This window comes from Sus scrofa, chromosome 8, assembly GCF_000003025.6.
Source record: "Sus scrofa isolate TJ Tabasco breed Duroc chromosome 8, Sscrofa11.1, whole genome shotgun sequence".
In the NCBI taxonomy this organism is placed as follows: Eukaryota; Metazoa; Chordata; class Mammalia; order Artiodactyla; family Suidae; genus Sus; species Sus scrofa.
This window is the reverse complement of record NC_010450.4, coordinates 111696054-111723927: the sequence shown is the minus strand read 5'-3', so window position 1 is coordinate 111723927 and position 27874 is coordinate 111696054. Positions and strand designations below refer to the sequence as shown.

Here is a 27874-nt window from a genome sequence, read left to right as displayed (position 1 = left end):
TAAAGGGCTGTGGTTATTAGGAGTGGTTGTTTCCCACCACCCCCTTCTTTTAATGTCTCTAAAGTATCTGGAAATAGTAATGTAATATAACATGAAGAATCTCTCTACTTAAGCCTGAAAGATAAACGTGGAGGCCTAAATATTTTGAACTGGAGGTGTTTCCTTGTAAACTTATTATAGAGACAGTCCTCTTGAGAGTAATGTATATAAACTGTACATGTATACATACACACATGCTTCTCCAAAACGATTTACTAGATGTTCAGGTCCCCCCTCCCCAAAGGAGTAAACTTGAAAGTCATTCCATGCTAACCTACTTTCTAAATATCTTCTCCTTTGCTCTTTCCTTCTTATGTTATTTGCTAGCAATAATGGAACCCTTTGGGTTTAAGCCAAAGAAAAATCTGGGAGACAACAGCAGATTCTGAAGCCTTCCTCCCCCACCCCCCCAAGAGTGTCTTTTTTTTTTTTCCTTTTTAGTTTCTGATGAATGGCTATAATTTATTTCTACCAAATTTAAATAAGTACTGCTGCCTTGTGTGTTTAACTAGGCAGAGGGAATTGGTTTGTTTAGGAAGTGGTGACTGAGGAACCCTGGCCAGGTGACAGAGGAGGGGAGAAAGAATCCAGGCCAATTTGTATGCAGTATATTTTACTCCATGAAATAAAACACATTTTTCATATTTGCTGAAAAGTAAAACAATAATATTGTACGAAATGTTATACACAGGGTAGGTTGTACATAGCAGTTTCAGAAACATCATTGCATCCACCAGAGAAACTATTCTAAAACTGATATTCACACATTTTTTTATAATAATAATATGTTAGAAACATACAGTGTGGCATTTAGTATATACATTCCTTTGCTTGCAAGCGAAAAATCCTAATCGCTTCTGTATAACATGCTTTATTTTAAAGCCTAACCTTTAAAAACACTGTTGTGATATTACTAACAACTGCTTTTTATAAAATTAATTTGACATTTCCATATATATACATCCTTTCAGTCATTTCAATGTTAACAATGCTAAACTTAAAAAATAACAAGCTTATAGTAATGTTAAAATGTCATATCCAGTCAAACATTTGTGTGTGTCCTTGGAACTGTCGGAAATACTTTTAGTGAAAGATGTTAGACTTTGAGGAAATTCCTTTGAAATCAAAGGAGCTCTCTTTTAATTCAGTGGTTTCCTTTCCTCTCCTATATCTTCTCTCTCCCTTTCTTGAGTGCCCACGACCTTCTAGCGTAATTCCCAGTCTTTCAAGGGCAGAATGCCCCATCTGGCACGGTCCTAGGATCCCCGCGCAGTGGGCGCAGCTCACACAGGCCGGTCCACGGCGTACTGGCAAGCACTCAGGTTGGACGCCGGGTTCTGCACGCTGGCGTAGCCGAAGCTGGAGTGCTGCTTTGCTTTCAGTCTCAGGCTGGCCAGGCTCGAGTTACACGTGTCCCTATAAACGTACGGAGGAGTTGGCGGTGCGTAAGGACAGGCGGGCGTCGGCACCGCGGAATTCAGCGACGGGCTGCTCAGGTTGTTCAAGTTATTCAGGCTGTTGAGGCTGGAGCCCGGGACTCCTGTCACCGCTGAGGGCACCATACTGGACGACATGCTCATGGACGAGATGGAGTTGGGCGGGGAGAACATGCTCTGCGACGACAGGGGATTGACGTTCATAGAGTTGAAGAAAGGGAAGCTCTTGGTGGACAGAGAGGCCGACGTGAGGCCCTTGGCCGCCCAGTTGTTGTATGAGTAGCCTGGGTACATGTCGTCGTAGGGCTGCATAAGCCCGTTGAACTGCGGCCCAAAGCCATTCTTGCACAGCTCAGCCTGCTGGTTGCGCTCTCGCTTTCTCCATTTGGCCCGGCGATTCTTGAACCAAACCTGGGGGTGGAGGGCAAGGAAGCAAAAAGACACCACGGGTCAGATTGGTAAAACCTTGATCCCGGAAAGCACCAGGGGGCCACCCCCCTTCAACACACGCGCACAGCCTCCTCGCTGCCACAGTCCACCCCTCCCCCCGCCCCCCAACGTCCATGAGCCGCAAGCTGCCAGAGCTCGGTCCCAACCGCCGAGGTCCAGCTGGGCCTGAGAGGCCGGCCTCTGAGTTGTTGAGTTGTGCCGAAAACCCCAGCCCACGCCCGGCGGCCTGCGGGTGCCTTGTTCACTAACCCAGGACCTCCTCAAGGGCCAAAAACACTTACTGCAAAATAAACGCGGAGCAGCGGGCTCTCTGCCCAACCCTTCCCCGACCACCTTGCAAACTTGCTTGCATTCCAAAGCCACAGGCTCAGTGACATGGACAAGGGGCTGGGAGGCCCGCGCTCTCTCCCACAACTCCTCCCTCCCTCTCGGATCTCCACTGCTGCCCCCTACTCCACAAAACGTGCGCCCTCAACAGGCACCAGGCGGGCGAACCCCCTCCTTGCCTTGCCAAATAACCAAATAAAAACCGAAAGACCACCTCCCCCGACAGCTCATTAAACTCCACGACCCGGACGTGTAAATCTCCGGGAACCCTGAACAAGTCTCTTTGCAGCCCTCCCCTCCCTCAGTCGCCCCTTTTGCACCCTCCGCCTACCCCAGGCCAGGCCCGCAAACCCGGCGCTGCTCGGGCTGGGCCCGGCTAGGTTGCTGGGCTTTGCGGGCGGCCGCCCAGCCCGGCCAGCCCCCACCTGCGTCCGGTGGCCCCGACGCAACCCCGTTCTCAATCCACATCGGGCCCGCCCGTCGCCCCAGACGGCGGCTTTTGTGTATTGGAGCGAGGCCTGGCCCGAGATTTCCGAGCTGACACCGGTGATGTTTCACATTACACATCTCAGCCAGGCCCAGCAGCCTAATCCGCTTTTTCCCCCCTTTTCCCTTTCATTCTCGATTTCCTTTTTACCCCCCTTCCTCTATGCGCCCTACTGCTATAAAAAGCACGCTGCACTCCCCGCTCCGCCAGACCAGCAGCCATCCTGGAAGGAATTGTCGGAGGGAGCCGAGCGCTTCGGCGGCAGGGGGCTTGGGAGGGACGGCCGAACGGGGGCGGGGGAGGGCTTTTCCGAGGCATTCCTGAGAACCCGTAGGTCGTGTTTTCTTTACAGTTTCTTGTCATTTCTACTCTGGGCCGTCTAAACTTTGCCCAGGCGACACGAGTACGTGAGAGGCTCGTTCCCCAGATGGGCAGGAGAGCTAAGGAAAGACTGACCTTGCGCAAAAACCACGAGGCCCGGGCCTGAACGTAGCTCTGCGCAGTTAAACTAAAACCACTTGCAACTTCATCCTGGCTCTTATATCCATCAGCATAGCTTCGTTCCCTACACAGATGCCACCTAGAGAGTGCCTCCATTCCCTCTGCTTTGGGAGCGCATTTTGGTCTTTATTCATTTCATCGTTATCTCTATAAGTGTTTTCTTCTTCCTGTTTGCTCTAACTAGGGGCTCCTTTTCTATCCAGAGTTGTTTCCGCCCACCCTAACAGCAAAACCTCTGGATCCTGCTACGTATGTTTTCTGCTTCCAGAATCCTAACAAATTCGGAGTTTTCTACTGACCAGCAAAAACCAGGATGTTGCTACCAGGTAATTTATTTTTAAGTTCATTTTTGTCAACCTATAAAGGACAGATTTGCTAAAAAGGTAAGCCCTTTCTCTAATAAAACTATTATAATTGTTAGGAAAGCTATGGGTAACAATCTTATGAGAAAAGATAAATAAAACCAAATCGAAAAATCCTTCTTCTTTTTTCTTTTCTAAGAGGACTAGCAGGATAGCAGTTGTGTTATTAAAACTGCTTACGCGGATCACAAACCAGGGGACAGGGTGGGGGAGAGACCTGAACGGCCAAACAACCGCAAAGACAGTGTAGGGCCGAGAACCAAAAGGAGAAAAAGCTGGGCTAGGCCTCGCGAGAAAGTTTTCCTGAGAGGGCCAACCTTTGCGTGTCTCCGGCGGATTTTCCTTGTTAAAGGCGCACAGGTTGGAGCCTGTCATCGGCTTCTGGCCTGGAGGGATTTTATTAGCGCTCGTTTGGCGAATGCAGCCAGGAACACAATGCGCTATGCAGGGGAATGCACGCGGTCGGCTTGGAGCGCGCTGGGTGGCGGGGCGGTGAGCCGGGCCCGCTCCCGGCGCCTGCGCCAGGCCGGCGACTGGTCTCGAAAGGGGGAGCTGTAACCTCGCAACTGGGGCGGCCGGGAGGCCGTCAGCCTTCGCAAAGGCACCCCACCAGAGTCCTCCCTTAAGGCGCCGCCTTCCACACGCCCTCCCGATCTACAGGGCCGGCATCCCTGCAGCGCCTTCCCCAGCTCCGTGCGGACTCCTACCCGGACTCGGGCTTCCGTAAGGTTGGTCCACACGGCGATTTCTTCACGCGTGGACATGTCCGGGTAGCGGTTCCTCTGGAAAGTGGCCTCCAATTCCTGCAGCTGCTGGCTGGTGAAGTGAGTCCGCTGCCGCCGTTGCCTCTTCTTCTTGGACGGGTCTTCAGCGCCCACATCCTCATTCTTTCCCTGCTGGCTCTTGTCTTTCTCTGAAAACGAAACACAGAGGTTCTCGTCAGCATGCCCACCTGCTACCCGCGAACCGCAAGTGAACCAGGCGGCGGAGGGCCGGGGAAGAGATGAGCTGCCTGGCGGGGAGGAGTGTGTGAGCGGCCGCACGGTGAGCGGAAAGCGCTGCGTCTGCGGGGTGTGCAGATGTGAGTGTGAGTGTGCGCGCCCCATCTCCTCCCCTCCCCCAGCGCCGCACGTTTTATTTACATGTTTATCTCATTGCGACGGCACATTCATTTTTATAGCCCGTGCTTTCAAGTATATTTATACGCCTCTGCGCGGACACAACAAATCTCCCGGGCAGCCACACGCGCGCGTTTTACAGATTCCCCTTGTAGAAAGCTCAGATTTCGATGAAGCTAGGAAAAGTAGATTTGGGATTCAGCGAGGCACCCAAGTTCCTCCGCTCTTTAGAAAAACCTCCTGTTCTCTGGTGCGTAGTTTCACAAATGTTTTTCTAACAAGCGGAGCTTCTTGGGAGCTGAAAGCCAAGAGCACCACAAGGACCGGGTAAGGGGCGGCCTCTGAAGGTCCTCGAATGGAGGTGCCGAGATTTTTGTGATCCAGGAACCAAAAGGGAAGCCAGGGTAGGAATAGGAAGAGCGGCAGAACGGCTCGCGCGATTCGCGCCACCCCAGCCGCGCGGTCAAGGCAGAGCGAAAGGGACGCGGGGGTCAACACAACCCTGGCTCCGGAAGTTCTGCAGGGAGCCAGCTGAACGACCACTCCCACCACACTTCCCCCAGGAGGGGCCGACTTCCTTGGAGGCGAGAAGGGCCGAGCTGTGCGGGGCCGCGCGGCGCCTTACCTGCGGCCTCGGGGCTGGAGGTGTCAGAGATGGTGTGCACCTCCAGCCTGTGCTTGGAAGAGTCCAGGGAGCGGGTCTGACCGGGAGCCAGGACCGAAGCCATGGCCAGCGGCTGGGGATGGTGACAGGAGGAGGAGGACGAGGAGACGGCCAAAAGCTTGGTCCCTGCTGCTCGGTGCTCCAAGTGCAGCGGGCCTTTCATGCAGTTCATGGACGAGGGAGCGCGCCGCCCTACCAGTCCCGGGCTGCCGCCCCGCCGAAGTCGCGTGGCTGCCGCCTCCTGCTCGGCTTCGCGCTCTAGGCGCGGAATTTCCTCGCCGCGGCCGCTGTGGGCAGAGCCAGGGTACACAACTCCCGCAGAGTCCTCAAGCCGAGCCGCCCGGGTTCCCTTCGGAAGGCTCAAGTGAAAGGGTCCGGCGGCCGAAAGTCAGCGGGCAAACGCAGACATGGGGTTGTGGGTAGGAGAGCGCAGCTCCGACGTCTTTGGGGAGCAGGCTTCCAAGCTCCAAAGCGAAACAAGAGTGGGCAAAGACCCCTTTCCTTCCTCCCTCCCCCAAGAACCCCTCCAATAAGGAAGGCTAACGCCATAGCGCTCTGCCCGCCCCCGGCGCAGCAGCACTGACAGCGAAGTGTCAAGAGTGACAGGGACAGGTAGCTGATACTAGATCTCCCGCGACTGCTGCAGCGGCGCGGGCCTCTGGGCGCACCCTCCGCGGTGCGCACACGCACACCCCCTTGGGCCGTGGAGCTCGAGCCCGGCCTCGCCGCAGCTCAGTTCCCAGCACCCAGGCGAGCGACGAACCAGATCTGCGGCTCCAAGCTTCCCTGTTGGCCTAACATCTTAAAACCAGAGGCGGGCTTCCTGGTGCCGAGACGTCACTCCGCCGCGGCCCTCCCCAACCCTCCCTGCCTCCGCCTCCTCACAGACCCTTCGCCCGCCGGAGTGACGTGGCCCCGCACCAATCAGGAGGCCCCGAGCCGCGGCGGAGGGCGACTCCTTGGCTGCACCTATCAGCTGTGCGGGGCAGGACTAGTACCTCGCTGTACCCGCAGTCTACACCCGCCGGCTCTCGGGAATTCTGCTCTGCCCGGCCAAAGACGATTCGGCTTTTAGTTCTGGCGAGGAGGTGAAAAGATGAGGCTGGGAGTAAAAGGCTCATCAGAAAGAAGCGGAAAGGTCGAAGGCTGAGAGGTACAAGGATCAAGGCACCCGGCCCCCCTTCCTTTTGTGTCTCACATTTATTTCCAACCGAGAGGTGGTTTTCTCCCCCTTGTCTGGAAAGGAGACATACTACTTAAAAGCAGAAAAATTTAAAAACACCAACAAATCATCTCTCCGATCTTAAATTTTACAAACAGACTGTCAAGTGAACGCTGCGGAGCTAATCTAAAGAAGCTTTACTTTAATTGCAAAGAAGACAGAGCCCTGAGAAGAGAGGCTAATAAATTAGAAATCGAGAAGCAAATGGACCCGTCAAAAGAAAATTACCTTGACTTTAAACGAACAACTGTTTGGTGGGTCACTCTGGATTTATACAAGAATAAAAAGTCGCCTCAGATCACGTTCTCTGTAATGCTTATTAGTCCCCAGACAGAAAACGCACAATAGAATAGAAACCCTAACCCAGCATTTTCAAAATGCTGAAAGCTTATCCATTCTACTTAAGGTTGATTAAGACACATATCCTAGAGCTTTCAAATTCCTTATACACTGTATTAAGCTTGTCCTAACCCCAGAGAGAGCCACGCTTTAAATTCGACTCTCTTGTTTACTTTATTATCAATCAGATTCAAATCCATAAAGCCTGTAGAATCAACAACCTTGAGCTAATTATATATATAATATGCTTTAATGAATTTCCATACAATTAAGAATGTTGCCAAATAACCAATTTCAAGGATAATTTTTAAGTAATTTTCTATTCCTAGGGAGCTCAAGGCTGTCTTGAATTATTACAGTCCAAGCAGGCAGAGGCAATAGGTTGGTGGGCTAAGGGCAAAAACCTAGGAGAATACTCAGCTAGAAAAAGTCTTGTTCATTTATTTAAAACAAAAGGAAAAAACACCTTTGCGGACATCTAAATCTTTACTATTTCCAAGAAACTAAAGAAATCCAAAGATATCATTCAAAATAATTTGTGAAAGTCCTTTTGTCCTCTGGCTTAGGTCAGCTGAAGAACGCAAACTAATCTCCTCTGGGTTTCTGCATTGGCGATTGCTTTATTGTGGAGTTAGTGTTATCATCCCTGAATGTGTATTTGTTTGACATTACAGTCAATGATTTGCAATGCCAGTATGAGGTATCTTCAGAAAACTCCCTCCTTGTCCTTGTTCCCAAGATTGGGAAACTTATTAAGTCTGGGGCAGAGCGGATGAGCTGACTACAAATATATTTGTAACCTATGTGTGTCTCCTTTGCCCCGCTCCCACCTCCCACCTCCCACCCCCCAAACCCTATCTACAACTCCTCCCCCATGTTAAACAAGCTTGAGAGCAGTCCGAAGAACCAAATGAGAATTCTTCAGTCTCTCCCCACAAGTATCATCCAACTTTAAGAAGAATTTAGCTGCAAGGAGGAACTTTCTTCAGAGTAAGCTTTAAATCGGCATTTCTGGTTTTAACCTTTTATTTCAGTTCACCCCATTCCACATATACACACACCTGCTCAGAGCAGAACACATCCCCATGTGGCAGGCCTGCATTAGCGGAGGCTCATACATCCAGCTATATTAGGTCCAGCAATCTTATCACTAAATTATACATATTACATAAGCAGCCTATTGGTAAAGAAGGTTAAATTAATTTACATTCTGCTCATTATCTGGTGCTTAAATGACGCATTTTATCCCTGAGATTTGGCAGAGAATCTCCTTCTCAGACCCCACAGTGTTTCACCGAAGACAATGCTCTTACATTTGTAGTGGTTTTTAATCTGATAAGACTCTAATTTGCTTAAGTCTTTTAAATAAGGGTTTTAAATGTTTCTAGTCATTTTCTTATTGAATTTCCTTTAATTCCCCCAAGATCATAAAGTGTATATGTAAAGTAAATATTTCCTCCCATTGCACTGCCAGCCAATGACCTATAACTGAGTCATATGAATCCAGCTCTTTTCTGCCCAACATGTTTACTAATCATATTCCAGTATCTTCTTTGAAATCTCAGCATAGCTGAGATCCCCACAATATTACACGCTCAAGCCTTCATATCACAAAGAAACTCCATCTCATCAAAGAAGGAAAGATTCTCCTCTATTGTGAGCATACTTTCTTCCTTGTTTCTTCAAAATTCAAACCCTGGAGTTGCAATTTTGGTGGAGGCTCTGAGTGGTTTTCAAAATTCCTTACTCAGAAGAGCTGAGAAGCTTCACAGAGCCGTATATATTTCCAAGTCCATCCTTCACTAAACCCATGGAATTCTGATTTAAGCTTAGTGGCTCTGTTGACTAACAGAACTTTCCTCAAGGCAAATACCCATGTATGAAGGACCCAAACCAGCCTCCAAAGTGGGTGAAAAACCCAAGGCAAGTGACAGCTCCTCATAGTGCCAAAGTGTGGGAAATGCTGGAAGTGCTGGTGATCAGCCTAAAAGCCTAAGAAGATAAAGAATCTTAAACCATTTTGATCCACTGCAAAATCAAGTGGAGAATGAAGATAAATTATTTGAAGAACTCTGGCTAAGTACAAATAAAATCACATATATGAATGCATATATCTATCTAGAGACAGAAATACACATACATAATATGGATCTCCCCAATACCCCCCTCCTCAAGGGGGGGGGGGGATTTCTGTGTATTTTTCCAGGCAGAGTTTCAACTCTCTCCTGAGATTGAGTGACACCCTTTCCAGGCCCAACAGGGTTCACTCCATGGGTGGTAGGAGGATGCCAACATGAAATGTCTAGATAGGAAAAGCAGGTGTGTAGTAGGGAACCAAGAAAAACTTCTCAGTGAAAACTGTAGTGGTGGTGGGCAATTTTTAGATTTAATCTACAAAAAAAAAAAAAAAAAAAAAAAAAAAAAACCCCTTGTGGGTGCACAGTTATATAGGTATAGGCAGTAAGGATAACAAAGCAGTTGGAAGTAGGGAAATCTTAGGTATTTTGTGAGTTCAGCACTATGGTTGCCCCCCTTCCCCTCCCCGGGCACTCACTCTTCTTTAACTGGTTTTAGAAATTACTATGACTTTAGCCTCCACCACAGAAATTGTCAATCCAGAGGAAAAAAAAAAAAAAAATCAGTGTAGTCCACTTCAGGGAAGCTGGAGGTGCTACAGGGCTGCGGTGGGGAGAGGATGGGAAGCCCAGTTTGGATTTAGGTTTTCCACTCATTAGATACCAGGGATCCTTTCCATCGGGGTTTTCCTGCTAATTCTATCAAAGAAAGACCCTTGAGGAGGGAAACGTGTGACACGGGGTCAGGCATGTTTTGAGCTGGTATTTGCCACTGATTACCAGTCTTAAAGTCTTATTTAATTTCACAGTTTTTAGTGTTAGTTGCACAAAGGCCCTCTGGCCATTGCAGTGAGATGGGTTGGGCAAGGCTGCCAAACTGACTGCAGTGGCCAGGATAGGAGCTGGGACCCAACCAAGGGATTATGACTTTTAGGGGGAAAATCTGGCCTCAGAGCTCACCTGGACAATAGTTCAGTTGGTCCCTGCACTGTCAGGCCATAGAGGGGTGGGAATCTTGTTCCGGGTCCAGGCCAGCTCAAGGACGAGGCCTGCCTGGACTCAGCTCGGAGGCACGTGATAGGCATGAGTGTATGTGTGCAGGAGCATGCATCGTAAGGCACAGAGGTCAAATGGAGACCTTGCACCTTGTCCGAGAAGGGCCCTGCCTCCCCTCCTTGCCTTGCCTGTCTTTCTCCGCACACACACATCAAGGCGAAAAGGGCTCTTTGCTGTCCCCCCACCCCAGCCTTAAATCCAAAGAACCCAGAAATTAAAGGCTTTACTGTAGCTGATCTCGCCCCTCCCCATTCCCTAGATAGAATTAAAAAAAAAAAAAAAGTACAGATTTGTAAAAAGGAGCAGATTCTCTTCTGAATCAGAAGTCTGTGGAGGGACTGAGCAATAGCCACCCTCTCTGGGTCCTTGCAAGTTGTACCCATATTTCAGTCCCAAACAGAACCATTTGAGGTTTGGGGTAACTGGTTGGGGGATTCTCTTCACCCCACACTGGCAGGTAAAGAGAAGAGGGAGGGATTAGAGCAGGCCAGGGAAGACAAGCTGCCATCACCAAACCCACGTGCTGTGATGCCTGTTAATGCTATAGGTTTATTAGGCACTCATTTAATGCCAGAATGCAACTATTCATGGAAAAGTAAAATAAAGAGAATGGTATACTTGTGTATGGGGGTAAGAGAGAGATAAAGGAATGAGATAAACATCAATATCTAGGTCCAGAGAGACAGAAGTGACATGGGACTAACTAAAGTCACTTAAAAAAAAAAAAAGTGAATTAAAACACTTCTCTGCCTTTCTCTTTTCTCTGTTTTTGCTCCCCAGCTCATGTCCATCTCCTTTTCTGTTTCTCTTGCTCCCCTTCTTTCTGTCTTCCCTCTCCCAGACATGCTGGTAGCTAACATTCAGCATTAGTTGTCATGGTGACCATAAATCACATAAATCCAAAAATACCCACCTATAATCTGAGATGAAGCTTTTATTTCCCTAGTGAAATAATATTTTAAAAGCTGTCAGCTGACAAAAAAAAAAAAAAAAAAAAAAAGGAACCCACCTCATTGTAGTAACCCAAGTAATATATTACTCCTAAAGGTTTAAATTAAAATGTCAGCCTGTTAAAAACATGCTGGGAGAATCTTGGGCACTCTTCATGTCAGATCCTCACAATGAAGTTGACTCCATCACTCCTGATCGCTCTTTAACACATATATGCAGTTGTGCTTGCTCTCTCTCCTTCTATTAATTTTTTCCCTCCCCTCCCTTAGTCCTCACATACTGTCTCCTTTGGGTTGTAAAAGGAAGGAGTCTCCATCTAGATCAGTAAGGAGCTCCATCCTTTGCCTGGGTCTTCTGAGGGTCCTGTTATCAGTCGCTTTCTTACATCAAAGAGGGGTGCCTTAGGGGAAAAGAGGCTCGTCAGGGCCACAGTGGGGGAGTCTTTATGGAGGAATTGGGAAGACGGAAACGCACAGGGAAGGAATGGGGGTGGGGAGGAAGACTGAAGACTGAGTAGTGGAGAACTGAGCTGGTGGCCAGATTCTCCGGTTAAGCCTAGTCTAGCGCAGGAAAGGTACGTATATTCTCCCACTCCTGCCTTTTCCCCTCCGGGAGAGGAAACTTGCCCATTTGAAGACCTTGGTGGGGGTGGGAGGGAGGAGGGTGGCGGCCGCAGTTGGGCCTTTTGTCTTGTACCTTGGGCTTGTTGTCTTTTGCCTATCTTTGGATTACAGGGTATTCGCCTAGATGAAGAGCCATTAATTACCCATTCAGTCAATATTAGGAAGACGACAAAGCTTTTTACATAGGATTAAGAAGACATCAGATTGTTCCATTAGTATATTCCTGCTCACGAATAAGCTTTCGTTATACATTTCCTTTTCCCTCGAGTCGCTCTAACAACTGCTGCATATATTAACAGCGGGCGGTGCGGGATAACAGCCCAACTAGCCTAGCGAAACTTTGAGCGTGCACCGCGACTAGACCGAGCAAAGCGACCTGTAAAGAAAGACGACTTCTGCGAGCGGGGATCTGCAAGGACCTTTGGATAAATGCCTTTCCGGGGCCGCGGGGGGGGGGACCACGAAAAGGAGAGGCAGCTTCTGCAGATAAACTGCAGATCTGGCGCAGGTGGCGTGCGGGTAGGAAAAAAAATAAAAGGAAATCTCTCCTTCCCTAGCTCCCCCCGCCCCTCAGACCTCACTCCACTTCGGCACGCCCGGGTCTCCTGCCCCGGCTTCGCACCAAGAGCGGTCCACTCTTCTAAACAGCCTCCCTCCGTGCCTCGCGTTTCCCATCGGGCTCAGGCCTTAGCGGCCTCCCCACACACCACCAGTTTGCGTTTTGCTAAAGGTAGTCAGGACTGCTTTCCAGGTCTCCTTGTCAGTTTTAAAGTCGCCTCCTAACGGCAAAGGGAAATCGGATGATTTGCTTTGGGTGGCGCGGGGGGGGGGGGGGGAAGGCACATTAGGAATCCCTGTAGTATATGCTTGGCAAACATTTGGTGATTGAATGAATGGGGCTCTATGGCTGTCAAGGCGGTGGGGGTTACCCTGGGTCCTCTGAAGAAGACTGAGACCCAGCTGCTGCCACGGGACATGGTTTGTGTGTCGCCACTAGGGCCTTGGAGTCCCTGTCCCTAGAGAAGGAAGTCTGCGCACGCCAGAGGCCCGGGTCGAACACTTTGAGCCCAACCACTTCGCCAAAATGATTTAAAGAATTAATGGCATCGCTGGGGGAGACGACGGTACCCGCTCCAGGTCTGGCTGTGAAGCCAGGCGCGGGGACCGACGGGAGGTAGCTCGGGGGATTACAGCCTCGAATCCAGAGCCACTGCCTCGAAACTTCAAAGGTTATTGACCCGGGGAAGACCAGTTCATCCTCTTCCTGAAGGTCAAGACTATTTTTTGAGTTTCACCAAATGGGGGCTCCTTTAGGGACATCCAAATCGAGGAAAAGAAAAGGACCACTGCTCTAGGGGGACGTTCTCCGGGGGCGCTGCCCCTTCTGTGAGGCGGGCGGGGGTGGGGGGGGGGTGGAAATACTGTGTAACTTGCCAGCTCTTCCTCTCTTCACTTGTCATACCCATCCACTCCTCTCTCCACCCTCTCTCAAGCTCCTGGCTTTAGGGAGGAACCATTTTGGGGTTCAAGCCAGGCTTTGGGTCATCCCAGTGGGGATGCACCAAGAGGACAGGAAGGGACGCAGAGCCCCGGCCTCCCAGAGGTCGACCCTGACAACCCAGGGAAGGTTTTCGGTCTTCAAGGCTGAGGCGTGTTGGGGCGGTGGTGAGGGGTGGGGAGAGAACATCATGGGCCTTCTCAAAAATCGCTTCTCATTGTAAACATTTTTTTCCTTTAAAGGCAAATAAAAACTATAAAGAAATTAAGGAGAAAACATCTCTTTTAAAAAGCAGGCTGTAGCTAGGAGTTTGCATATTCAGTAAGTTCAATTCACTTATATCCAGTAAAGGGGGCTCTGGCAACCTTCCTTCCTCAGTGCTAAAGCTTTGTCCACTTGCATGTGACATTTTGGGTCTACTCTATTCCCTAAAAGCCAATACAATCATGATTTTCAGCATTTTTTTTCCTATCACGTGTCTCTTCTTAATTAATGGCATCAAACATGTTTGGGCAGCAATTTTCCTTTTCCGTCCAAAAGGTAGAATACAGACTATTGGCTATGTGGGGAACAGCCTCTCCTTGCACTGAAATAATCTGGGCCTGAAAGTAATGGTTAAGAAAACAATCGTTTATTATTTCTAGCTCTCTCTCTCTCTCTTTAAACTTATTAATTATCAAAAGCGCTGGCGCAGGGGCGCCTACTCAGACGGGGACAGGAGGGGACAGGGCTCTCCGGCTCTCTGCCACTCCTTGCTCACGCAGGAAGCCACCATCCCACCTCAGGCTTCTCCTCCAAGGGGCCCTAGCACGCGGGAAGGCCACCTGTCCTCAGAAACCGTCGCCAGGGTCAAGAAAACCCTGGGTGGGAGTGGGTGGAGATATTTTGCATCTCTCCGCTCCCAGCGCAGCGAGACATGTCAGCCCGGGCAGGGCTGTGGCCAGCCCGCGCGGTGCGAAACGAGATTGGGGAGCTCCCCTCTCCCATAGGGTTAAAAGGAGCCAGGGCTGAACCCGCACAAAGCATTTTCCGCGGGAGTCATCGCTGCTCTTGATTTTTAACCATATCCCAAACATACTCCGGTGTAATAATTTATTTTTACGACCGATTATCAAACAGAAGAAGAATTTAACACAATCTTAATGACAGAAATCACCCGACGTTATCTCTGCATGGCCCCATTTAACCCCATGGGGTTAATCCCAGACAAGTGAGCGTTTAACTGGCCCAGCAGGACGACTAGCGATGTTGCACAGTGTCGAAGCCATTTTGCTCCACACCACTTTAGACGTTTTATTCCAACAAATGATGCTTTCTCCCAGATTCACTGGGAAACCCCAATGCGGGGGCCTTTGTTTTCTTCTTAGAGATACGGTTTGCTTACTTGGCACGGTCCTCTCGCCCCCTTCTAGCACACATTACATTTATATCCTTACACTTCAATCCGGAAAGAGGGGGTTAGGGGCCAAGGGCTAGGGGGGCCTTTATCGCCTCACACTATCAAAGGTCAACAACCTCCTAAGGCCGGACACTTATTTATTAAGGAGACTGGAAAACACGGAGAAGAGAGGAAGGGTAAATTTTAGTTTTCATGTATTCCAAAGGAAAGGTTGTTCCCATATTCCCTCCCCGCTCAAGTACACACACTCCCCCCAAAGGATACATTTGAATTCATCAAAAGTCTGTACGACGGGTAGAAGACGTTTTAAGTTTTACACACACCTGCAGACACTGAGCAGCAATGGCACTTGACTCATCCTGACTGAAACCAGACTATCAACCACATTACCAAAACCCGAGGCCCTGCAACCAGCACAACAGGTAGGTTCGCGGTCGGTCGACACCGGCCCACACTCCATTCCATCCTCCGCGGCTGCGCGCAGTCGCTGCCCTCGGGCTCTGCAGGGCTGTCAGCTCCGCCGCCTCGCTGCCGGGGCGAACCTACGCCCGCCCAAGCCTCGCGTGCTGGCCCTTCGCGGTAAACCCCGCACCCACGAGCCCTGGCCGGGCGCCACCAAGGGCGGCGGGGACACGGTGGGCCCTGCTCGTGCTGCCTGTGCAGTGGGACATGGAGAGCGATAGAGGTCGCTGTTGGACCACTTTTCCACGCCAGCAAGCGGCGCCGAGGTAGGTCGGGGTGTGGGTAGCTTAGGCCACACATCAGGAGATCATCAGGAGAGAGCGAGAAAGAGCGAGCGGGAGAGGTGATGGGTCTCAGGAGTGCAGTATAATTTGGAGAAAGGAATTAACGTTCCTTGGACGGCTGCTTCCCGTCCCAACCCGAGGCCAAGTGTCTAAGTTCGGAGCAGGCGCGCCCCTTCTGGCGGCCTCGCCGGCGCGCGCCTCACCCGAGACCCAGAGGCCCAGAGGCCCGGAGGCGGGTGTCTAGCGCGCGGCCTGCGCCTTGCTCCCGGCCTTACCACTGGCGCCGGGATGCTGCCGCGGGAAGAGCTTGCTGCTGGCTGCCTCTTTCCGGCTCTCGGGAGAGTCTGTGAACTCGACCTTTTTGATGTCGGAGTCTTTGGAGAAGAGGCATTCAACGGCCGCTGGCTGCACGCCTGGGCCACGAGCGCCCGCCCCACGTGCGGGGTGCGAGACGCCCCGGACGGCGGCGGAAAGTAGCGGGGGTCGAGGGGGGTGGGCGAGGGGGGCAGGACGGAGGAGAAAGAAGGACAAAGAGCAAAGACCCAGTTAGAGGAAAGAGCGGAGGGCCCTCTGGCAACCCGGAGCAGGCGGCCCTTTCTCTCGCGGCCTCCCCTGCTGCCCGCAGCTCCCGCGGGGAGGCGAAGGCCGGGAGCTGCGAGGCCTGGCGAGCGGCTCCCTCCCTGGCCACAGCCCCCCCCCCCCCCCCCGCAGGGCGAGGCCACCGGCGTCCCGGTTCTGATTTCCACCTGCCCTGGCCGGCCCCTCCGGGGAAGCGCCCCTTGCGCGGCCTCGCTGCGGGACCGGTGCCCTCTCGCCGCCCTCGCGTGGCGCGATCTCCCGTCGGGTGACCCTGGCAGAAGAAAAGACTCTTACCTAATTGCACACACGCCGACACTAGTTTTCTGCAGTTGGTCTCCATTCCCCGTTATCTGCAAAACAGAAGAGAAGGAGGGCTGTGAGAAGCGGCGGCGGGCGAGCGGGCGGGCGGGCTCAAAAGAGACTACCTGTGGGGTTAACAACTTCCACCCAGCTCCTAGGCGCCTTCTCCGGGCTAGGTTTCAGGCGTGTTTCTGGAACCTGACAGCCTCTAGCTGCCCAGCCTCCTCATCCCCACTGTAGCCCGGGTCCAGGACGACGGACTGATTGTTTACCAAGGGGGGAGGGGGAATCTCCCTCCAGAGTTGCAGCGCAAGGGCCCAAGGGCTCTGGGTGATAGAGCCGCCGTGTTGTGGGAACCCAGGCTGTGGAACTATTCACAAGGGTGTCTGTGGCAGGGGTTAAAAAGCCCGTCTGAACACGAGGACAGCCTTAGCAGATGCAAAATTTGGGGATGAGAGGAAAGGACTTTCTCTCTGGGGAGCTGTGTGCGAAGGCCAGCGCAATGTTTGGCCGTTAGTTGAAGCTCCGTAAACATTTATAAAGTGTCAGAGTCAATTTGTTCCTGTCCTAGATAGCAGCTCCCCTCGATTTTCTGTAATTCTGAACCGAACAAGACTCCAAGGCTCTCGGCCTAGGGTGCTCCAGGAGCGAGCTGGCTTCGAGCCTCTCCTCCATCAGGAGCCACTTTTCCATATTTAGCCACACTTTCCCCTGGAGATACTCACCCGGCCATTTATTTACCCTAAAGTATGATTTAAGATCTCAGAGCAGGGGAACGGGGTAGACTGAGTGAGACGGAGGAGAGCGGGGGCAACGTCCCCGGAGGGTTTTCTACCCGCCAAGGGTAGAGAAAGAGCTCTGAGAGAACGGCTCCCCCAATTTTCCCTCTTCTCCCCAAAGCAAATCTTTCTGCAAATTTCCAACCACAACGCAGCGAGCCGAGCGTTTAACACGCGCCTCCTTCTCTGCCACAGGCAAACCGGGAGAGGTGGGTGGCGAGGGGCTCTGTCTGGGTGGGTAGAAGAGCCGCGGCTGCTTTAAAGACAGAAGAAAAGAAAGACGGTCCCAGCTCCCCAGGCCCCTTGGATCACCGCGCCTGCCTCGCTCCAAGCTAACCAGGGTACGCCGGCGGCGGGAGGGCCCATCTCGGCCCGGGTCCAGGGCTGGGGCTGGGGGCGGGCGTCGGCCGCTCGTTCGAGGGGCAGAGGCTGGGCGGGAAGCTGGGGGGTCTGGCTCTGGACTGAGGCGCATTTCTCTGCTCCTCGGTCTCTCCTGGAAGGACCTGGGGCCCAGGGGCCTCCAGCCAAGGTCTCAGCCTAGAGGAAGGGCTGCCCCGCGCGGCAACGTGGGGATGCAAAGGTGGGGACCGCTAGGCGGTTCCCCCAGCCGCTAGCGTGGACGCAGGCGGGGGCTCTGCCGATCCTTGCGGGCCCGGGGGCCCAGAAGTAGCAGTTTGGCGGCTCCAGATTTAGTGATTCTGCAGTAAAATCACAGGATTAGTCCCTGATTGAGATGTCTGTTCGTGAGATATTACAAAATTCATTATCACAGCTTTCTACTAACTCGATATGAAGTAACACAGATGGGATTTTATTAGTCCAGACTTCAAATGTTTACTTATGATAATTTCAGGGGAAATTTGCATGTCATCATCATTTTGATAATCTTTTTTTTTTTTTTAAACTTCTGAACTGGCTGCATTATTAGCCGGTAGCCAGAGCTTTGCAGATGGTAACTGCAAATAGTTTTCATTTTCTAAAATAGTGAAATATACAAAAGAAAGAGATCCAGTCGCTGAGTGTAAAGTCGGTCAATTATTACACATTCTCCCCCCACTCCCAAGCTTCAGTGCTGAAGACCAAACAAAGCAATACAAAACAAATCTTCAAGAACTCCTCTCTAAAGACTGAAAAGAAGGTCAAGGCATGTTTCTTAGCTCACTCCTACATGTCCTTGTATCTTGGGGATTTATTTTGCAGTCAAAATCAGTCCTGAGACCTGCATTTTTTTCCCCCTTCATATAATGACCAGGCCTACTGGAATAACTGAGTCTAAGTAACTTGGGAAGATAATTTTTAAAAAGAGACCTTCAATTCCCGCCTGCTGATACTTAAACTTGCCCTGTCAAGACAAGTCTTATAAGACAAAGTTGCCCACCGGTTTTAGGGACTGGCTTCAATGGCTAATCTCAAAAATTAAGATGAGCAACTTTTCCTGTTGGGAAGTTGTTCTCACTCCAAAAGTTCATGTGCTGCTTGGAATGTATGTGCCAGGGCAATCTTGTTTTGGCCAACTTGAATTTTCTATTGTGAGTGCACTAAAAAGCACTACACACCTTGTGAACCACACTGAATGAGCACTCTGAACCACACTAGCTAAGGCAGGCAGGCAGGCAGGCAAGCCCTAAGAAATAGAAATTCAGTTGAAAATAATTTCTGCAGGTTGCCATAAGATGAAGTTGCAGGAATGGTATATAGTCCTAATAATTCCACATCCTTTCACATTTCTCCCCCTTTCCATTCACATTGTTACCCTCTAACAAAATCTTTAAAGGAAAGTTTAAAAATAAACATGGCAAGAACATATGTTTTAAATGAACCAAATTAGTGAGATTAGTCAGTAAATTAATTTGCAGTGGGTAATCATTTAAGGAAATTAAAATACTGCTTAACAGAGTTCTGTATTTTACCAGTTTAAGCCTTCTTTTAAGCCAATTAATATTGATGCTTTAGGAACACTTGAGGACAAATATGCTCAACTTGAGGAACAAAGCACCTGAATAATTTAAGGGTAGTCTTGCTGAGGTAGAGCAAAACATTCCATATATGAAGTCGCTATTTCATTTTTAGGGAAAGTTCGATTATTGAAGCCTTGGATGCTTATTTTATGTTATGTCAACAGAAATCTTCAATTTATATTGCTTAAGAGCTTTGTTTCCTTGATATAACTGCCATTTGAATTTTAGATGGATTTCTCTCAAAATGATATGAAAAGCATCTTTAATTCTTATTAATGGCCTAAAAAGAATGCAAGGAAATTTCTCTAAATCGAATTAATTTCTCATAAAATATTTTGGAATGTATGAATCCCTACATTATTTTAATTCATGACAGTAAAAGTTTTTTTTAATTTAGTTCACTTTAGTAAGACTAATACTTGCACAAATAAGAGAAGACTGAAAAAAAAAATCCACTGCCCTACGATGGTTTGATTTCTAAATTGCTTAGGAAAGTCAAGTCATTAAATTAGAGTAAGAAGAGGAACATATTTCTCAGATTCAGAATCTTATTTTTTTTCTTACGGACAGTTGGAAAATAGTCCTCTTCCCTGCACCCATTTAAAATGTATCTCCTGAAGTGCAAGATTGGACTTGACTGGTAATCAATTTAAAGGATTTATAATCCGAAGTAATTGTTTGAGCTTGGCATCCAGGCCTGGCTCCCAGGTAATTCGCTTGGGCCTGAGAGGTCACTAACTGCCAGTTAAGATGAAATCTTTTTTTTTTTCCCCCCCCCAATTGGTAACAATGGGAAGGGGGCTAATCTTCCAGTAGCTGAAACTTTGTACCCGGCCCTTTATCTTGAGAATGCTAATCCTCAGTCTAAGGATTTGTCCCTGCAGTGTTGGCACCGAGATTTAAGGGAAGATACCTCCTTTTAAATGCCAGCCCTGGTCTCGTTTCCCACTCGACTTCAGCACCCCATAGATTGTTCGTGTCTGTGACTGGGGACGAAAGGAACAGGGCTTTGCAAGGTCTGTTTGCCAACTGCGTTACCTCGGTGGGAAAGGCAGCCCCAAGAGCCACAAATCACCCAGGGTGAAGATTCTCCAAAGTGGAACAAATTTCCAAACTCGCATTATCTCACATCCCTGCGGGAGAGACGGCCTCCACTTACCGGCTACCGGGCGAGAGCTGCTGTCTCCGCGTCCCAGAGAGATTTCCAGCGAGCCGAGGCGCGGGCTGCACGGCCAGCGCCCGAAAGCCGGGCCGAGAGGACTGCGGGGCTCCCGAGGGTGCCAAGTTCCGTGGGGGTCCAGGGGTACGAGGTGGCCTCCGGAATCTAGCCGTCACGGGCAGTTTCTTTCTGCTCTTCTCCAGCTTTCTCGCTCGCTCTTGCACTCTCTCTCTCCTCCCTCGCTCTCATCCCTCTCTCTTGCTTCAGCCCGGACTCCGTGTGGGGAGTGACGTGACGTCAGCAGAGATTCCACCAAACTCCTCTGCACAGTGGCGGGCGGGCGGGCAGCCGAGCCGGCCGCGCGGCGGCCGATCAAGAAGCGAGCGCAGCGCTCCGGCGAGAGAGAAGGGGGGAGCCGGCAGGGGTGACCAGAAACGGGGCAGGGGAGGGAAGTGGAGGCCGAAGGGCTCGGGAGCCGGGAGCCGGAGGAGTCGCGGAGAGCGAAAGGAGAGGGAGCCGGCCAGGGCGCTTAGGCAGGAGCGGACTGAGCCGCAGGCGCGAGCTCTCCCGCTGTGGAAAGGAGGACGGGAAGGGAGGATGGGAAGGAGGAGAAGAGAAAGGAATCTGCGCCAAACCGGGAGCTCTAATAAATCAGAGGGGGAGGGCAAGGGCTTCGGGGACACAGAAACGTACTCCTGGCGGGGGCGAACCTGGTCGGGGAGGGAGGAAGGGATAAGAAAGTGGCCCAAGAAACGGAACAAAAGGCAACGTGCGTGTGTTTGGGGGGCGAGGCGTGTGGGGTGTGAGTTTGAAGGTGCCTGCTTGTGACCTGCTTTCAGGCCTGCAGGGTTGCGGAAAGAGGTCTTAGAAACTAGGGGTTGCAGGATGGGGGAGGGGGAGTGGGGACAGACCCGAGGCTGGAGGGAAGGTAGGCGGGGTGGGGCGAGAGGATGGTTGAGGAGAAATCTGGTGAGGTAGAGTGGCTGCGGTTGAGTGGGGTGGCAGGGGTGGGACGGGGGGGGAGAGTGGGGAGGTGGAGGGAGACAGCTTGGAGGGAACGAACTGGGGCGAGTCAGTCTGGGAAGGCCGAGATATCTGGCCCAGCGCCGCCGACGGGGACGCCACGCCCGAGGTCAAGGCGGGTGGACGAGGCGCGCAGCACCCGGTGTCCGCCCGCAGGTGGGCAAGGCCGCGCACTGACCAGTGTGCACGAAGGGATTGCGCTGGACAAGGCTCGGGTGCTCACAGAGTCTAGAATTTCCTCTGCTGTACCTACACTCAACAAGTTCACTCCGGGTCACGGATATCTCATTTTTTAAAATGACGAGGTTAAGGTTCCTGGCGAGCGCGGTATTAAATTGCAAGGGATGGTGGTGGGGGTGGGAAAGGGAAGCTACCCTTGAATCTACATTTGCTCCTAAAAATCGAAGAGCACGTGGAATTAGAGAGGGTCATTCCTTTCCCCACCCCAGGAAAAGTGTGCCCTACTTTTAAGCCCTGATTTTCCGATTTCTTGACTCCAGCAAGGGCTTGTATTTTGGTAATGAGAGGATTATTTTTGCCCTGTCCTGCCTTTGAGTGGAAGGACTATAAATATGATGCGCCTGGAAAACCAGGTGCGAAGGCTTCTGCCAGGCATATCTGACAAAGTTCTTTCAATCTCAAGGGCGTCCTGTTAATGTATGTTTTTGAAAAGTGTCAGAAAACAGCCATCGCTCCTGGTTCAGTATTGCCACCGATATTATTTACTGCCTAGGAGCAAAATTCTGCCAGGCCCGCCATTGGAGAGTCTTCCCTTTGGCCCTCAAGAGAGGATAAATTCCCCTCTAAAAGTTGTACTGCTCTTCCTGAGTCAATGTACCAAATCTCGCAATTTTAAGTACATATAATGACGTTGGGAGAACGTGTGTGAATTATATACATTTTGGAAAGCCTGGCGTTTAAAATAACCAAGGTCACCATATAGGTGACTGGGCTTTCCCTACATTTGGGGGCTGTCTGGAACATGTTATGTGTTTTCTTGAATTACTCCGTGTTTTGAATTCATTTGAGTTAGCAGTAAAAACAGGCAAACAAACTTGCTCAATTTGTTTTGAGTGCTAAATCCCTTCACTTTGAAATAGCTAACAGTCGACAGATGGACTCATTTTATGGAAAGGGTTAGCCTCTTCAGCCAAGAAGAAAACTGATGAGAGGTCTACATGTTTAAGCCATTTCTAACCTCCACCTAACATCCATGAAAACTCAAACTTTCTCTCTTTACCAGTGGAAATTCAAGACAGTTTTATTTAAGGGGAGAGAAATGAGGGGAAAATGCCCACGTGCTGTTTTTACTTTTATTTCCTGTCTCTGAGAATTTCTATTTCTGGTTTCTGAACTCTTGCTGAGGCAAGACAATCAAATTTCTTCAAGTTCCACGACTGAAATCTAAGGTCGCAGCATCCCCCATAATGTAAGTCCAAGAAAGACATTTTCGCCTCTGACCATCACATATTGTTGCTGGCTTTCCAGCCCCCCTAAGTTATGGGTTAATATCTCCCCCCCACTTCTTTTCATTTTATAGAGATTAAGAGATGCTCAGAGCAGAACAGCCTCGCCTCCATCTGGAGGGACCGATGGGGACTCTCACGGAAAAGTGGGGAAGAGTGAGAAAATCAGAGATAGGAAGATTCAGAGATTCAGAGACGCTCGGAGAGACTAGAGAAAGAGAAAGGGACTGCGCGGGAGAGACGCGCAGAGGAGCGCATGCCACTCCCTCCCCTTTTCCAGATTCAGAGGTTTGCAGACCAGGGCTGGGATGGAGGGGCTCCGGGAAGCTCACATTCCCCTCGCCCCCCTTCCGTCTGGAGTCTCGCCCGCCGAGGTCTGGTTAACCCCAGTCCGGGCCGCCACAGACTGCGCGCCGAGCTTTTGGGTCCCCGCCTCGCCCAGCGCCAGTGCAGCTGAAGTGAGCAGCTGGTGGGAAATGCAAATGGCTCCTGGAGAAAGAGAAGATACAGAATGATTCTCATTCCCTCCTCGAGTGTGTGGAAGGAGCTGGACATACGTTTCATGCTCCTAATCCTTCTTTTACATTTTTAGTCATACTCCTATTAAACAACTAATTAATGCCCAGAACCACCAGGGAATACATTAGGCATGCAGCGGGGAGGCAGGGTGCTGGGGGGCTACAAACCACCGAGCTGATTTAAGACGTGGATTTCAGGTTTTTCCCTCCTCAGAGCAGAAATGGAAGTATGGGCCGTGGCGATTGTATTTAGATTCCGATTACTTCAAATTAGAAGGGGGTGGAGGGAGCGTCCAAGCAAAGCAAGCAATTCCCTGCCCTGCAGATGTAAACAAGATTGTAGCATCAAAGGTACCAGCTCCTTAAGGGCCAGATCGCCTGGGCTGGGAGCCTGGGGTTGGGAGACACTGACCTTATGTATCAGTGAATTTCAAGGATGTTACACTTTTACATAAACAACTCCGGAGCTGGTTGCCTGGTGAAACTCACTGTTCTAGAATATCTTTAAAAAAGAAAAAAAATTCCCCCCAGAAGGAGGTATACATCCTTTTTCCTTTTCCAAAATTTTGAACTATATCTAAAGATAATACGCTTCCAGTAAACCAGTGTATTGGACCATTTCCCTTAGCCATTCCTTCTGCCTTTTTGATTATCTGATTTAATGTGTGTGGCACACAGAGAATTAAACATACCCCCCAATAAATCAGCATAGGAAGACTGGTGCTGGCTACATGGATTCAGAGAATTTTTGGTGAGATTCGGAGTCATGCCCCTCCCGCTAATATTTTGAAGCAAGTGACAGAATTGTTAGAATAAGAATCAAAATTGTGAAGCTCAGGGAAGGACCTAACGTTTTGTGATCAAAGCAGGGCAAAACCGGGGACAAATGTGGGGCGACCTCTGCCAACTCACTCTCACCCAAGAGTGAGGATTTGGGAAAGGTACAGTATTATTTTCAAGCCCTTGGTGACTGGCTGCATGCTACCATTTACTTTCTTCACTCTGGATTATGATTTCAACCCTAGCAAGCAATTTCCCCAGCTTCTTATCTGACAACAAGCGAGTATGTAAATACCAATGGCTAGAGATGTTTAACTGCCTCAAACATTATTGATTTGTTAGCTGTTCTAAATTTTCTCCCCACTCTAGGTCTTGCTTCCAAATTATCTATTCGGGCCGTTTGATCTGTACCTCCGATATTACAATAACAATAATTGGTTTTTTTTGTTTTTTGTTTTTTTACAAAAGGCATTTAAGATGAACCAATTAATTTGCATATAAATTAAAATGACTATGCGTTGCCTATTCCGGTGTTTTATAATCATTCGAAATTAGTACTTAACCACTCGAGCTAAAAGAATATATAAATGTCTGTATTGATTCACTAATGAATTACCTAATTAAAACGTCTCGGGAAGTTGGGTTCTGGAAAGACTGTTGAATCAAGACACATTAGGGGAGTGATGCCTATTGGAAGGGTAAAAAGGTCTGGAACTCGAGGGAGTTTCTGGTGGTTCCGAGCTTTAATTCTGAAGCACTGGCCTTCCTTCTCTGTTGTTAGTGCTTTTGTGCTTGTTTGTAAATAAATGAAGTGAATGCAGCGCTCCGGAGGCCGCGGTCGCTCAGGCCCTCTGCTCAGGCAGGACCTTCCTGTTCTAGTTCTGACCCAGAAACGCTTAATCCTGGGAGAAGCTGGGCCGGCCCGGGAGGTGTGTGGCCCCGCCGGCGGCCTGGCCAGCCTGCTCCCCTCCTCCGGCCTCGCCGGCTGGCTGTCGGGAGCAGGCTGCGCTCTCACCGCCCGATCCGAGAACTGGAACTGGAGCCGACATTTAATAGATATGCTAACTGAGCACTTACCTTCGTCCTGAGAATAGGAATAAAAGGTAGCTCTTCTTAAGAGAGGCGGTGCAAAGGCACGCTAGGAGTTCAGAAAAGGCTGGCGGCGGGAAATCTGTAGCCTGGGGGCTCGCCAACATCCCCTTTCATTTCAAGCACTTATTGATTTGCTGTTGTCATCTTTGGCGACGCAGAAGGACACTTGAAAGAATTTCTGATGGGGCTCTGATCTGGGAAAGGAGGTGACCTGCCCAGGCTCTCACCAAATTCTTAATTACCACATCAACTGCTTTTTTTTTTTTTTATCCCCCATCCCACCTCCTTCCCCTGTGGCCACGGAGTTTGCTTATTCTGAACTTTTTAATTATTCAGAAACTTCCTCACCTCTTATTGGCCTCCTTTTTGCAGCGGTTTTTTATCCGAATCTTCCCCCACCCCCTTCCCATGGTAGGGTCTGGATATTGATCCCTCTGACCTTTGGCACATCTGGGCCTTCCCAAATCTCTCAATCTTTTTAGATTTGAGGTTGGAAGGCTCCACCCTCTCCACTATGTGCACACACTCAGAAATACCAAGACTTAGATTGCCTTCAAACCCAGAGGATCTAACAGATGTTCCCTTTTCAGTTGTCTCTTGAAATCTGAAATGCCTGCCTGACTTGAACTTGGATACCCTCTCTCTCTCTCTCTTTCTCTCTCATTCCTTTTTCAAAGCAGTTTGAACATTTGTGCACATGTGCCTGCAACATCTCTACCTATAATTTTTTTACCAAACTGTAAATAAAGAGGCGCTTATGCAGTAGATTGGTATACAGACTTCATTAGGAATCAGACTCCCCAATTTCAGGATTCCTCAATCAACACTGATTATCATCCACACTGAATCATCTCCTGCAGGAGACCCACAGGAATGTGTGCTGTAGAGCATCAGGTAAAGCCACAGTAAAAAAGAATAATTTCAGGATCATTTCATTAGAATGCAAATTATGTTTCTGGGTTTTGTTTGTAACCACCTAGTTTCAGTATATGCAGAATTAGGAAAAATAGGTCAACATGGTTATTTGTATTAAAATGGAGAAATTTCTTGGGCTTATCACTGAAAAGGAGACCCCGCCCCCAAAGGCTACAATGTTCAGTGGTTTAATTTCATTTGTAATAGTGGGAATAAATAAGATACCAACTGCCTTATATATTTTATGTACATGGACCAGTCTGAGTTCCCTGAAAGTTTCTGATGGCAACTTGAGAAAATAAAGCCATAGGGACATGACGAATGGGGTGAACCCCTTGAGCTGACTGTTTCTGCAGGCCCAGGGGTAAAACATTGTTTTTGTATGGTCTTTTTAGACTATCTATTAGAATTTGTTAGTTCTTATCAGACCTTACATCATTGTTTGAATCTACATTCACTGTGGGTAAGTTCAGTTATTATGCTGATATTATTTTTATGGCCACACACCCTCGGCTCATGGAAGTTCCTGGCTCAGGGATTAATTCCAAGCTGCAGCTGTGGCAAGCTGGATCTTTTAACCCACTGTGTCAGGCCAGGGATGGAACCCTGGCCTGTGCAGCGACCTGATCTGCTGCAGTCAGACTCCCAACCCACTGTGCCACAGCAGGAACTCCACTGTGTGGGTTTTAAAATAGACATTTCTGCCAGCAAAACCTTGGTTTTCAAATAACGGAAATCTTTAGTTTAATATACGAAGTACTGAGTTTTCACCTCCTTTAGACTTAGTACACTGAACTGGTGGTGACTGTAACTGGAGGGTCAGAATCCTCTAAGGGAAAGAAATAAGAACTTTCATGTGGAACCTTTCAAAAAACAAAAGGAAACTGCAGAGATACGAAATATATTACCTGGAGGATGGAGACAGTCAGAAATGTCTTAAATGTTAGAGAAAAGAGAATTGATTGAATAAAAGACAGTAGGAAAACCAAACTCCAGTATTTGTTCTGGGCATTCCTGTCTGTCTTGTCCTGTCATTCCAGGAAAGAGAAAGATAAATTCAGGGATGTTTGTGAATAGTAGGAAAATTAATGCTTAGGTGGTCAGGTTGGCCTGAGCCTAATAAGTTAGGAATCTAGTTTAAAAGAATTCTTTCCCAGAAATTCCAGGAGAGGATAAAACACCTAAATTGAGATTTGAATAGTTTTACCGTAGAACCAAAGAGAGAAGCAAGTCAGGACTGAGTAATAAGAACTTCTACGTCGCAGGAACATACAATTTGAGTGGGGAGTGAAACCTAGAAAAACCTGTTAGGAATCTGATTATTGTGCTAAACTGTGCCAGGCTGAAAGGACAAATGAGATTTTACCTATCCTTACCTATCTCTGTCTACTTAGAACCCTTACTCCATTACTGCGGTAAAGTCCTTTGAAATTTTAAGTGAGGTGACTTGTGCTAGAGAAGAGCTTGCATGGAGGGATGTCAGGAAGCAAATGAAAGGGAGAGATAACGATCCCAAGGACACTGTGTCTGTGGGAGCAACGCTGGATCATAGACTAGTTGTTGTTAGTAGAATGTTAGCCAGGCAAGAATGCCAGGGAGCCTCTACAAGGTCCATTTCATCACAGCAGGCCTGTTCCTGATCCCAAAGATTATTCCCAATTCAAGTTTGTCCCTTTGCCAAAAATGAGCCAAAACTGGCTCCATATTAGCCTTTCCTGGAAGAGATAGATAAATGTAACTGTATGTATAGATTCCCAATGTTATGAAGCACAAGAGAAGTGAAAATGGAAGAATCAATCCAGTTTTCTGTTTCCTGGCAAAAATTCTCTTATTCCTTTGTGATGTGTGTAGAATAAGAAAACATGGAGAATGGGTTCATATAAGGAAAAATGGTATGTGAGTTCATTTCAAGGAGGATCTCACCTTGTGCTGTCTGAGGAATCCAGACTCTCTTTTGTAAATGCCATGGTACTGTTGAAAGAAAAGTCTGAGGGCACAGTCTTATTTCCCGT

At 49.3% G+C, this 27874-nt stretch overlaps 1 protein-coding gene across 5 annotated transcripts; it reads right to left on the bottom strand.

The window, feature by feature from the left end:
• On the bottom strand, positions 633-26564 carry PITX2 (paired like homeodomain 2). Of its 5 annotated transcripts, none has more exons than XM_021100357.1 (5): positions 24933-26564; positions 20069-23046; positions 16167-16222; positions 4310-4515; positions 633-1886 (listed from the first exon to the last, which is right to left on the bottom strand). In XM_021100357.1, exons 3-5 carry the CDS (start codon positions 16210-16212, stop codon positions 1323-1325), a joined length of 816 nt encoding a protein of 271 aa, XP_020956016.1. In that variant the 5' UTR covers positions 16213-16222; positions 20069-23046; positions 24933-26564; the 3' UTR covers positions 633-1322.